Source organism: Erpetoichthys calabaricus, chromosome 5 (assembly GCF_900747795.2).
Source record: "Erpetoichthys calabaricus chromosome 5, fErpCal1.3, whole genome shotgun sequence".
Lineage (NCBI taxonomy): Eukaryota > Metazoa > Chordata > Cladistia > Polypteriformes > Polypteridae > Erpetoichthys > Erpetoichthys calabaricus.
Window position 1 is genome coordinate 242,840,073 of NC_041398.2, and position 13,346 is coordinate 242,853,418.

Consider the following 13,346-nt stretch of genomic DNA (forward strand, 5'->3'; position numbering starts at 1 on the left):
GAAGTTGTTCCTGGAGCATTCATTCCCTTTCTTGGTAGTGCGACTGACAGCAAACAACTGACTGTGGGTGGCAAGTGACTTTCAAAAGATCTCCGTGATGGAGTTGTGGACAGACATAAGGTAGGAGATGGAGACAAACAAATCTCAAAAGCTTCATCAATCCCAAGGAGCCCAGTAAAGTCCATAATACAGAAGTGACAAGTGTTTGGTACTCCTAGGACCCTCCCTGGATCTGGCCGTCCCTCCAAACTGGATGGAAGAGCAAGGAGGAAACTGGTGAGAGAGGCTACCAAGAGGCCAATGGCCACTGTGCAGGAGTTACAAGATTTGATGGCAAAGAGTGGTCATTAATGGTGTGTATGTGACAACAATTTCACAAGCTCTCCACAATTGTGGCTTGTTCAGGAGGGTCGCACTTCTCAAGAAAGGCCACATTAAGACTCGTTTGAGCTTTGTCAGAATGCACCTTGAAGATTCTGATGCCAAGTGGAAAAAGGTCTTATGGTCAGATGAGACTAAAATCAAATTATTTGGCCTCAACACCAAACGGTACACCAATGCAGCTCACCATCTACACCATACCATACCTACAGTAAAGAATGGAGGGGGCAGCATCCTGTCATGGGGGTGTTTCTCTGCTGCAGGGCCTCGTTAGGGTAGAAGGAAAAATGGATGGGGCAAAATCCCATCAAATTCTTGATTGAAAACCTGCTACCCTCTGCCAGAAAGTTGAATTTGAGCAGAATGTTCACCTTTCAACACGACAATGACCCGAAGCACACGGCAAAATGGACCACACAGTGGCTGAGGGAGAAAAAAGTGAATGTCCTGGTGTGGCCAGTCAGAGCCCAGACCTAAATCACACTGAAAATCTGTGGAGAGATCTGAAGATAGCAGACCACCAACACTCACCATCCAATGTGAGCGAACTTGAACAGTGAAACTGTAAAGAAGAGCAGGCAGATATTACACAATCTAGGTGTGCAAAACTGATAGAGAAGAATCCCAACAGACTCAAGGCTGTCATTAAAGCAAAAGGGGGGGTCAACAAAATGACATTGACATGGGGGGGGGTCCTTTATTCATCTCCGTAGGTCTTGTTTTTGATTTGTTATAACTGAACTGTAGCTGTGATATCTTTATGTCATCGGTTGCACTGAGTAAGTAAAGCTGGGAAGAAATACTGGTTTGTGAGTTTTCATTTAAGGCCGTAAAGCAAAAAAAAAAAAGGGAATATTTCAAAGGGGGGGTTCTTTTCTATACCCACTATAGATACAAAAAATGAAGAAGAGAATCAATATTAAGATCTCTGATTTAAAAATCGTAAATGTAAAACTGAAGTGTGAAATTTTAAATGTAGACATTTTGTTCTGCCATTCTAAGCTGCTCTGCCATCTTGTGAATAGGCTGAAACTTAACGTGACATCTTTAAGTGTTGGCTGAGAATTGAGCTTACAGAATATGGCGTTAGTGCTCCTTATATTGCAGTCTAAACTGGATTTACACTGAAAGTCATTCTATCTAACCTGCTATAACTCCACAGATGAAGAGTGCCAAGAAGTCGGTGACTGATCCATAGTGAGAGTGTGACTAATAAAGATTCATGGAAGACTATCACGAATAATTTCTCGTTAATTTTTACAGTTTCATAAAAAGATTTTCCATTTATTGGTGCATTTTATATACACTATATTGCCAAAAGTATTGTGACCCCCCCTCCAAATCATTGATTTCCGGAGTTCCAATCACTCCCATGGCCACAGGTGTATAACATCGAGCCCCTCGGCTTGCAGACTGCTGGCCTCTACAGACATTTGTGACAGAATGGGTCGCTCTCAGGAGCTTAGTGAATTCCAGCGTGGGCTCCCGTGATAGGATGCCACCTGTGCAATAAGTCCATTCGTGACATTTCCTTGCTACTAAATACTCCACGGTCAACCATTAGTGGTATTATAACAAAGTGGAAGCAATTGAGAACAACAACTCAGCCATGAAGTGGCAGGCCACAGAGCGGGGACAGCGCATGCTGAGGTGGGCAGAAGTCACCAACTTTCTGCAGAGTCAATAGCTACAGACTTCCAAAAGCTCAAGAACAGTGCAGCGTAGAGAGAAAGAGCTTCATGGGATTAATGGGTCTCCATGGCCGAGCAGCTGCAGCCAAGCCAAACATCACCAAGTGCAATGCAAAGCATCGGATGCAGTGGTGTAAAGCTCACCGCCACTGGACTCTCGAGAGCAGTGCAGACGTGACGAATCTGACAATCCGATGGGCGAGTCTGGCCAGGAGAACGGGACTCACCTGACTGCATTGTGCCAAGTGTAAGGTTTGCTGGAGGGGGGATTACGGTGTGGGGTTGTTTTTCAGGGGTTGGGCTTGGCCCCCTTAGTTCCAGTGAAAGGAACTCTTAATGCTTCAGCGTACAAAGCCATTTTGGACAATTTCATGCTGCCAAGTTTGTGGGAACAGTTTGGGGATGGCAACATGACTGCACACGCACCTGGGCACAAAGTCTGTAAAGAAATGGAGGAGCGAGTTTGGCCTGCACAGAGGCTTGACCTCAACCCAACAGAACACCTTTGGAATGAATTCGAGAGGAGACTGCGAGCGAGCCAGGCCTTCTTGTCCAACATCAGTGCCTGACCTCACAAATGCTCTCCTGGTCACAAATTCCCATCAACACACTCCTACACCGTGTGGAAAGCCTTCCCAGAAGAGCTGAAGCTGTTTGAGCTGCATAGGATGGGCCAACTCCATATTAAAGCCTATGTATTATTAATTGGGAGATCATTAAAGTTCATGTGCGTGTTAAGGGAGGCGTCCCAATACTTTCGGCAATACAGTGTATTTTTTCAAGACTGCTTGTGGGTAATTCCATGTCAGCAGTCAAATCATCATATTTATGGACCTCATTATCACAGATTTTAACGAAACGAGGCACTCTGATTTGGTTGTACTGTATGTGTGAACCATTGAGCTGACGTTGCACGTGTCTTGGATCAGTATTAAGGGAGATTTATGCTGACAAAGTTTGAACTTACAGGGCAGAATTGTAACTTTGACTAGCTATATCTCCCTAAATATAAGTTGCACAGAAATGGTTCTCATATCATTTTAAAGACTTTTTCCAGCTCCATTTTGCATAAATACTATGTCATCCTGGGCGGCATTGTGGTAGGCTACTGCCTTGCAGTTAGGAGACCTGTGGTTCGCTTCCCGGGTCCTCCCTGCGTGGAGTTTGCATGTTCTCCCCGTGTCTGTGTGGGTTTCCTCCCACAGTCCAAAGACATGCAGGTTAGGTGCATTGGCGGTCCTAAATTGTCCCTAGTGTGTGTGTGTGCCCTGTGGTGGGCTGGCACCCTGCCTGGAGTTTTTTTCCTGCCTTGCGCACTGTATTGGCTGGGATTGGCTCCAGCAGACCCCCGTGACCCTGTAGTTAGGATATAGCGGGTTGGATAATGGATGGATGGACTATGTCCTGCGGTGGGTTGGCACCCTGCCCGGGATTGGTTCCTGCCTTGTGCCCTGTGTTGGCTGGGATTGGCTCCAGCAGACCCCCATGACCCTGTGTTCGGATTCAGCGGGTTGGAAAATGGATGGATGGATGGACTATGTCAACCTCAAAATGAAAAATGACCATGTTATGAGTGATTATACTATTACCAGTAACGGCGTAGTGCACGATAACGTGCAGTGAATACATTTGACTTGACCATACTCTGCGCCCGTACGTATGCGTCACACTATCGCCCAGCTGCCCGCTGCCGAGAGTTGATTCTGCAATAAAATAAAAAGAGTAATTCTAAAACTCTTCACTTTTAACATAAAGCTGTAGTGTACAGTTTCAGCATAGTATATGTGTACCAAATTTCAGGCTACGGGTTATTTGATGTTTCACCTTGACCTTCTTGGGTTGATCTTGGACCTTGGAGGTCAGTCATCACCCCAAAAGTGTACAGTGGAGGTCAAGTAGTATATGAGTACCGAATTTCAGGACAATTGGTCAAAGGGTTTGCGAGCTACAGGTGATTGAAAATCCCGGATAGACAAGCGGGACAGCCGCAGTACTGTATTATATAAAAAGAAAAACTGAATAGCGGAAAAAAAACTATTTTTAAATTGGTCAATTTTTATTAAAGCTAGCTTCTATTGTCACGAATATCTCCAGAAAATGTGGTCTTTGGTTCTTGAGTTGTTGCTGAGATATTGTTCCTTATCAAAACCACAATTCCTCACAATGCTGTTGAATGCCAGTTAGTGATCAGTGAATGGTACAAAGTTATTAGGGCTCATGAAAACAAAGACTAAAGCCATAAGTAGCAGCGAAAATATATTTTAAATGAAATAAAAATAAAAATGACAGTTACAAATTAATAAAAAAGACAATAATGCCAAAGTAACTAAAACAAAACTGAATTAATGGTAAAATCAGAATAGTTTTAGTTTTTCTCTTCAGTTCATACTTTTGACTTCTCAAGAGACACTGGCCTACTATATAGGGTCTTGAATTAATGTAAGTAAATCATATTTGGGATTCTGCACTCTTTCATTATATGTTTTCAGAAAATATAGATCATGCATTTCCTCGTCAGGTCAGGTCAGGTTAGGGAGCTACCACTGGTACCACACGTGGCTGTAAACCACCACACGATGAAACAGCTCGGGATCCTGGTTGGCAAACCCCCAGGCAGACATGAGGTCCAGTCCCACCCTCCGGATGTGACCCTACAGTATATCTGCCGCAGCCAGGTGTTACATGGGCATCCCCTTGGCCTGGTCCAGCCACTCGGTGTGACGATGCGGGTCTTGCTCCATGCTCACATCTCACTTTTGGGAGCCTTTTGAACCCGACACTGTCGGTAATGTGAATTTCCCATTGGGATTAATAAAGTATCTATCTATCTATCTATCTATCTATCTATCTATCTATCTATCTATCTATCTATCTATCTATCTATCTATCTATCTATCTATCTATCTATCTATCTATCTATCTATCTATCTATCTATCTATCTATCTATCTATCTATCTATCTATCTATCTATCTATCTATCTATCTATCTATCTATCTATCTATCTATCTATCTATCTATCTATCTATCTATCTATCTATCTATCTATCTATCTATCTATCTATCTATCTATCTATCTATCTATCTATCTAATGTAACCGGATGAGCTGGACAATGAGGACACCAAAACGAAGCAACGGGAAGGTGCAAAGTGCAAACAGTGCTTTCATTTAAAACAAAAACCAAACAAAGTGTCCAAATAAAGTGCAGTGCTTTGCAAATGTCCATAAATGAATAATCTATTAAAAACAGGGTGAAAATGTGGCGGTTAAAATCCCAATAAATAAATCCTTTAAAACTGAGGTTAAAAACACGGTGCTCTTGTAGCTGGCGGTTCCCCTGCTTCTCCTATCCGGGCCCTATAACAGGGGAGTCGCCCTACCTGCAGCTGACCTTCTCCTTCTGCTGGTCTGGTAGCTTTCCAATCCCCGGCTTCATTCAACTCCTCCAGAATGAGACTCGGGTTCCCCAGCGACCATGGCACTGACTCTGGGGCTACAACCTCCCAAGCTTCTGACTCCCGCGGCCTTATGCGGCAAGCCGTCCTCGATCGTGGTCACTGTTGCTCCTACTGCAAAACTCAGCAGGAGTGACCCAATCCATCTGCCCCCGGGTGCCAGCCAAACACCCCGCTAGGGCTCGCTTCCCTGCTGCCTCTCCTTATTAAAGCGAGCCTGCTCTCGATCACTCGCTCACTCACGCATCCACCGGCTCCTTTGTCTCCTGCCTTCTTCTCCCTTAACCTCCGTTCTTTCTTTCTTTTTCCTTTTTTTTTTCCTCCCTTCCGCATTCACGCTTCTCCTATTTATAATGGGGATGTGGCACAGGTGCGACAATTAGCAGCTCCTGGCATCATTCACGGAAATGGGCGATCCCGCACCTGTGCACTTTAGTGTGGAAACGCCCAAGCCTGCATCGTGCCCGGGTACTGCCGTGAGTTTTTAAGCCGTGAGTATGACAATTATTTTTAATAATAATTATATTAACTCTTTAAGGGCTGAATATCCATCCATCCATTTTCCAACCCACTGAATCCGAACACAGGGTCACGGGGGTCTGCTGGAGCCAATCCCAGCCAACACAGGGCACAAGGCAGGAACCAATCCTGGGCAGGGTGCCAACCCACCGCAGAGGGCTGAATATTTTTTCCAAAAAACTCAGTTTTCTGAAAAGCACACAAAGCAACGGTTTCACACATAAATCAACATAAAACGTCTGTTGCTACGTGCTGGGGTTGCTGTTGGCGCTTGTTCGGCATCTCTTGTGGCAGTGGCATCTTGATGGCCAGCAGGAGTGCATGGTGGGCTGGCTGCCTTTGCACAGCAGGTGGGCGGCAGTGGCAGTCGTAGTGTAACGCAATAGGGTTTGTACCTCTTGTCATCATAAGTGGTGGTCCTCCCAGGCAAAGGCTGCTGTAGGCACACCAGCTACACAAACGTGTTCAACACCATGATCAGCTGGGGACTGGTCAGCTAATGCTGGTACCTCACTTTTGTATTCGATGTCAATGCCATTTTAGAGGTTGTTTGCTCCTCACTACTCATGCAGGGAATTGAGGTTAAATCAACAAAGCTATTTAACTTTCCTTCTAGCAAAGAAAGTCAAACTTAAATGTAAGGGTGAGTTTTGTTGCATTTTACAGCCGACTACCGTCCTCTACCCCAGAAGTTCGACAAAAGTCGGCATCAGCCCTGAAAGAGTTAATAATTATTATTTTAAAACTGGCCATTCTTTCTGAGCTGTACCACACTCGGGTCCTCAGCAATAAGGATCCTGTGAGCCAGATCACCCTAAGGGGGAGGATCAGAAACATTTTTTTAAAAATGCATTGTATTTGTAATTCCAACAGATGGTGCATCACAAATGTTAACACTACTTTTATGAGCCCTGTACCAAATGTCCTATAACAGAGTCATAGCCATCTCATGATGCACTGCAAATGTTAACGCTGAGGTCTACATTGATTACTTAGATTTCAACCTGTCATAGATGGGTAGCACAGCTAGATTATAATGATAATCATGTTTCTGCTTTGTCATTCTGGGATATTGACTGTTGCTTGATTAGATAGAACCTTTTTGGTCCCCATGGGGAAATTTGGCATTTACAGAAGCTCTTTAAATAAATAAATACACACACTGACACTATGGTCTGAACACACTCCAGGAATTACTGAAAAGCAAGAAAATAAAAAAAGAAAGAAAGCTTCTGACTTGGCAGACTCCGTCTCAGTGAGGCACTACACAGGCGTTGGTGTAAAGGAGTCCCGTTGGGTTTCTTGACACACTTCTGCTGAATGATTCGTTGGCTGAAAGTCCTCAGTGGTGTTGTGTCAGAGAGAGGATGTGCAGCATTGTTCATAACGGCACTCAGTTTTGTTTTAATTCTCTCCTCCTCTACTACCCCCAGGGGCGTCCAGAACGCGTCCCAAAACTGAGCCTGCCCTGTTAATTAGCTTGTTGATTTGGTGAGCCTCTCTTGAATTGAAGTTACCAGCCCAGCACACTGGAGCATAGAAAATTAATGCCATTGGCCATCACAAAGTTGTAGAAGATGTGAAAGATGTCACTTCCCGCATTAAAGGAATGCAGTCTCCTAAGGAAAAAAGCTTACGCTGCCCTTTCTTCTCAAGTTCCTCTGTGTTCTGAGACCAGTCCCACCTTTCATTAATTTGGACCCCCAAGTACTTGCAGAAGTGCACCACCCACCTCTACACCCACTCCCTGAACAGTGATCAGACACAGAGGCTCTTTGTTGTGGTTTTGCTGATGTCAAGATGAAGTCAATTCTCTTTGCATCAAGAATTAAAGTTCTCCCACCGACTCCTGCACCTGATGAGGGAAAACATTCTTTTAAATTATTTCAGCATAGAAAACTATGTGAAAAGTGCAGGGGTCGGAATACTTTCTGAAGGCACTGAATCTACAATGGAGTTTCATTCTACTTTTTGTGGTTGCTTCATTTACTTAATAGTTATTTGATAGCGTTCCATGCATTCATTTTGTTATAATTGTATGCCCTGCTTCAGTAATTCTACATAATGTTTATTATTAAAATGCACTTTGTAAGAAAGGAGTTGGAAGGGATTTTCTTTCTTTGATTGAGGTATACATTTTTAAAAAGGATGGTCCGATTTATTTTTAAACTAAACTTATTTTAATGTTTCTCTTTTTTTCAGAATGGGTTTTAAGGATGAAGCAGCGGGTCATTTTTACAAAGCTCTGAAACTGAAACCAGACTTCACTGAAGCCAAAGAGAATTTTTATCGAGTTGCAAATTGGTTAGTTGAGCGCTGGCACTTTCTAATGCTAAATGACAAGAAAAGGAATATGAAATACCAACAAGCCATTCAGAAGGCGGTGAAGGCTGGTTGTGACACTGTCCTTGATATTGGCACTGGAACAGGACTCCTCAGGTGAAAAAAAAAATCTTTCTGTACTTTCATCACACCACTTTTTTAAAGTTAATGATAATAATTCTTTACATTTGTATAGCACTTTTCTCACTGCTCAAAGCGCTTTGCAAACTCCACACAGAGAGGACATGGGACATGAACCCATGATCTCCTTAAAGGGAGGAAGTGGCACTATCCTTCACCACACATATATACTTCTGTCTAATGTGGCATTACTGGCAAACTGCCTGTTCAGTAAAATCTACATAGAAAAAATGTCTGGTATATTTAGTATTTAAAGCGTGACAAAAAAGTGACAAAATCATTGCACTTTTAGGCTTAGGATTTTATATTAATATAAAATATAATATCCTGAAAATTATATCAAGTATTTATCTTAGCATTCTAAATGTTCAGAGAGCAGGAATATCATGAAGTGAATGGATTCTGTGCGGCGATCACTAACTGCGCCGCCTCGTAGTGTAGAGGAAGTCAGTTTAAGAAGCGCGTACAACGATTAACAACTGGGTCGGGGAACACTTAACACAATCATTTAATGTGCTACATTAACTTATGACGGGGTTTGAGAAAATCTATTTAATTAAACATTGATTTTAGGATGAAGTTTAGTTTACAGCATTCTACATAAATGACAAAATAAACTATCAGAATAAAGTGGAAATGTCGAGAATAAAGTCAACATGTCGACCAGAGGCGTAGCTAGGGTTTTCAGCGCCCGGGGACAATTAAAGATTTCGTGCCCCCTCCTGTTTGCCAAAATGCAATGGGGAAGGGAAATTTGGCGCCCCCTGGATGCTGCGCCCGGGGACTGCTGTCCCCCCCTTATAAATGCAAGTTGCAGTTTTATTATTTATGTATATAGCTTAGCTTGAAGCAAGGTCCTTAATGATGGTTCAGTTGGTAAAGATGTCATCACCAAGTTGCGCTTGTTTTTATTTTATTTTTATTTGGTGAATACTGTACTGTGTAATGCACCTGGGCTTGAAGTCTTGAAGCAATAGTATTATTACTGGAAGCTGCACTATTATTTATTTTATTGTTATTATTTATTAGTTTAAATATTATGCAGTTTAATGATGGTAAAATTGTTTAAAAAGTAATTTTAACGTGTCGGTGGACAGAGATTGTTAACATTGACAGAAAGTGTAGTTGGTTTACAAAAAATATTTACTCTTTTTTCCTTTTCTAAGACGTGTTCAGTGCAATACAACTTTTGACAAGCACCTCTGGATAGTTTACTAAGTCTAAATGCCTCTTTGGATGGTTGATATGTTGTCAAAATTATAGTTTAAGTTGCTTGCAAAATTTGTTCAATAAAATGGTTCTATATTTTGACTGCAACTGTAATGCAATGTGATTCCACCTCTTCATTAGTGCCAACCCCTTGAAAACTATATGTGTGTATATGTATATATATATATATATATATATATATATATATATATATATATATATATTTATATAGGGCGAAACACGTGTCGTGTACTCTTTGCATTTATTTGACAGTAAACTATTTCAACCATTCTATGATCTGCTCCTCACAAACTGAGAGCACCATGGCGGATGTTAGCAGATTGCTGGCCAACCACAAGCGTTACCTGGTAGGTAACCACCCATACAATCAGATTGTGACACAGACTACGAATGCCGTGAATATATATATATATATATATATATATATATATATATATATTAGACAAAGAGCCCGTTTCAACAACGTAAGATGAAACGGGCACGAGTTTGTGTTAGCAGTGTATGAAGAACAAATGATAAGTAACGAAGAAGTTTTGTAATGATTGTAGTCTGCTTTACTCGTTACTGTACAGGCTTGTACTGTTAGTTGATGAATTTTCCAGGCCTATAGTATAATATTGAATGATGAATGTTCCAGTACAATATGGACAAACCTGATCTAGGTGTATTGAATGAATGCGTAATTGAATCAGAATGCATAATTAGGCCTCGAGCTGTAGTCGAAATCGCCTTTCAGGCCTCTAGAGCTTTAATCGAAGTCGCCTTTCTCTTTGAATTTTTGCGGCCATAAATCCGCCGCCTGCCACGATGTTGCGGTTGGATGTCGGTCTTGTAAAGTTTTTCGGGCAGCTGCGCAGAAGGCGACTGCGCATTCGGCTTCGGACGGAAGTGAGTGAGTGAGGAGGCAGGCGAATTATGTATTAAGATATGTGTGTGTGTGTGTGTGTGTGTGTGTATACTGTATACTGTATATATATATATATGTGTATATTTATTTTATTGATTTTTAAAGTTGGTCATATTTTACTACTATGTGGGCGGAGCTGCAGGGGACAGCAAGTTTAGTATAAATGTACAAATGTATTTACTTATAATAGGGTATAAGTAACTCAAAGCCGAATAAGCATTGCAAGCTTAGTATGCAAATATTAAATACTACTTGGTTATTCTAAGTTTCCATATTTTGTCAAATTAATGCCCTTTACAGCACTATCCACTCAAAAAATGTTTTCTGTTTTTCAGCATGTTTGCAAAAAAAGCTGGTGCTTCAAAAGTATATGCTTGTGAGTTATCTAAAACCATGTATGAACTTGCTTGTGAAGTGGTGTCTGCCAATGAAATGGAAGGAGAAATTGACGTTATGCACATCAAATCTCTGGATATGGAAATACCCAAACATATACCCAGCAGGTAGGATTGGCAAATTGGCTTTGCAAGTTTCAGTGTGACTTGTTACAAAGTTGTTTTCATTTTAATTTACTTTGTCCTGCAGGTCCATTGTCTTTTTTTGCATTGTCTGCAGTTAATCTTTCAGTTTGGACAAGGATGTCATCATAGAGAAAATTCCTAAGTAGGCTGTATTGTAATTAAAGTATCACTGGGTGAGTCCTACAGAAGTCAAAAAAAAAATAAAAATCTGTTAGGTCTTACTGGGTACATGATAGTCGGCCATCTTGTTGAACCATCACCCAGAACCTTCTTGTTCTTTGTTGTTCACTTTGGTCGGGTGGCCAGCTGTGGTTGTTCCAATGTTCTTCCATTTATCGCTATTGTGTGCGATATGTTTTTGTAACCTTCCCCAGAACTGTGTCTCGACAACAATCCTGCCTCTAAGCTCTGAAGGCAATTCCTTTAACTTCATGTCTTGGTTTTGTTTTAACTGTGCCAGCTTCAATAGACAAGGTGTGTGCCTCCCCAAATCATGTCCAGTCAGTTGAACTGAGCACAGGTGAACTCCAAACAAGATGTAGAAACACCTCAACAATGATCAGCAGAATGAATGGAAGGATGTCATCATTGAGAAAATTCTTAAGTAGGCCATTTTTTGTAATTAAAGTATCGCAGGGTGAGTCCTACAAAGGTCAAAAAACACTTTTGACAGGGAGATAAAGGCACAGGTAAGGGTCCAACTCCAGTCCTGGTGAGCCGCAGTGGCTGCAGGTTTTCATTCTAACCATCTTCTTAATTAGCGAGCCGTTTTTGCTGCTAATTAACTTGTTTTGCCTTAGTTATAACTGGCATGACTCAGACCCCTTATTTGTTCCTTTATCCTTAACTAGACAAAAAGCCCGTTTCGACAACGTAAGATGAAACGGGCACGAGTTTGTGTCAGTAGTGTATGAAGAACAAATGATAAGTAAGAAAGTGATGTAAGTAATGATAATTAACTAAGAGGTTTGGGATATGTGTGACTTTATCACGGCAAAAGATACTGTACACTTAAAAAAGACATGCTATCTATGACAACATTTTTTGTTTGTATACTGGAGGCCTGTCAGTATGCAACTAAAGTTGTAAAATCTCTCTCTGTAGACTACATTTTTTGTGAAGACACTCTCATTGTTTGGTAGTAATTTCCCTTGATGTGGCACATCTTTAACTTGCACCTTCACATCACTCGCCTGTTGAAAGTACTTAATAATAATATGTTCTTACGTATTATTTTGAGTGTGAGGGTTGGCTGTGATCGGGGCTAATATCCTGCACCTGGGCGGAAGGATTTGGGATTTCAGAATAATAATCCCGAAATGCGTAAGCTAAATCCGCCGCCTGCCGTGATGAAGCAAATTTTCTCTTTAGAGGCATTTGTATAAGTTGGAAGTGAGATGAACTTTGAAATGTTTAAGTCATGAATGTACCTGTTGAAGACAGTTGTATAATGCGTAGGCTAAATCCGCCTCCTGTCACGATGTTGGGTTTGGATTTCGGTCTTGTAAGGTTTTTCGGGCAGCGGCGCAGAAGGCGACTGCGCATTCAGATTCGGACGTGAGTGAGTGAGTAAGGAGGAGGCAGGCGAATTATGTATTAAGATGAGCAGCCAAACAATAATGAGACACAAAACAAGCCAGCTCACCTGAAAATAAAAGTGAAGGTCTTGGTCATGTTGGTCTGCTCAGATCTCCAAAACATCTCAACAGTGGTCTTAGAAAAAACAGAAAATCAACACTCTGCTGTGGTGGAATGAGAGCAGCAACAAGTCCTGATATTCAATAATGGCTTTAATTAACAGCAAGAATTGGCTTCTCATTAAGAAAGTGGTCGGAGTGAAATTGGCTGGAGTTTGAATCTCTGTTTTAGCTGGTCATCTGTTGGCTCGTTTCACGTCTCATTTCTGTTTGGCTGCCATTTAATGGAGAAACAAATCGATTCAGAGGACTGAACCCTTAAAATCAGGGCTATTAAAATGAAGAGAAAAGGAGTTCGTCAGCAGTGAAAACTGCTCTCTGATTTGGAAAAAGGTTAGAGTGAAAACCTGAAGCCACTGTGGCCCACCAGAACCGGAGTTGGACACCCCTGGCTTAACTGAAGGAGCTGTCATAAAAAAAGGAAAAACTTCCAGCAAACAAAACCAAAATTTGAGTTAGGAGTCTCTATCCAGCAGGGGGC

The 13,346-nt window shown here is 41.7% G+C and overlaps 1 protein-coding gene across 2 annotated transcripts in view; it reads left to right on the forward strand.

The window, feature by feature from the left end:
* Positions 1 to 13,346, forward strand: part of prmt9 (protein arginine methyltransferase 9) — a 131,691-nt gene that overhangs the window by 25,135 nt on the left and 93,210 nt on the right. For both annotated transcript variants that reach the window (XM_028802710.2, XM_028802712.2), the window contains 2 exons: positions 8,250 to 8,486; positions 10,983 to 11,150. In XM_028802710.2, the coding sequence (XP_028658543.1) occupies positions 8,250 to 8,486; positions 10,983 to 11,150 (405 nt within the window). The remainder of the gene's footprint in view (positions 1 to 8,249; positions 8,487 to 10,982; positions 11,151 to 13,346) is intronic.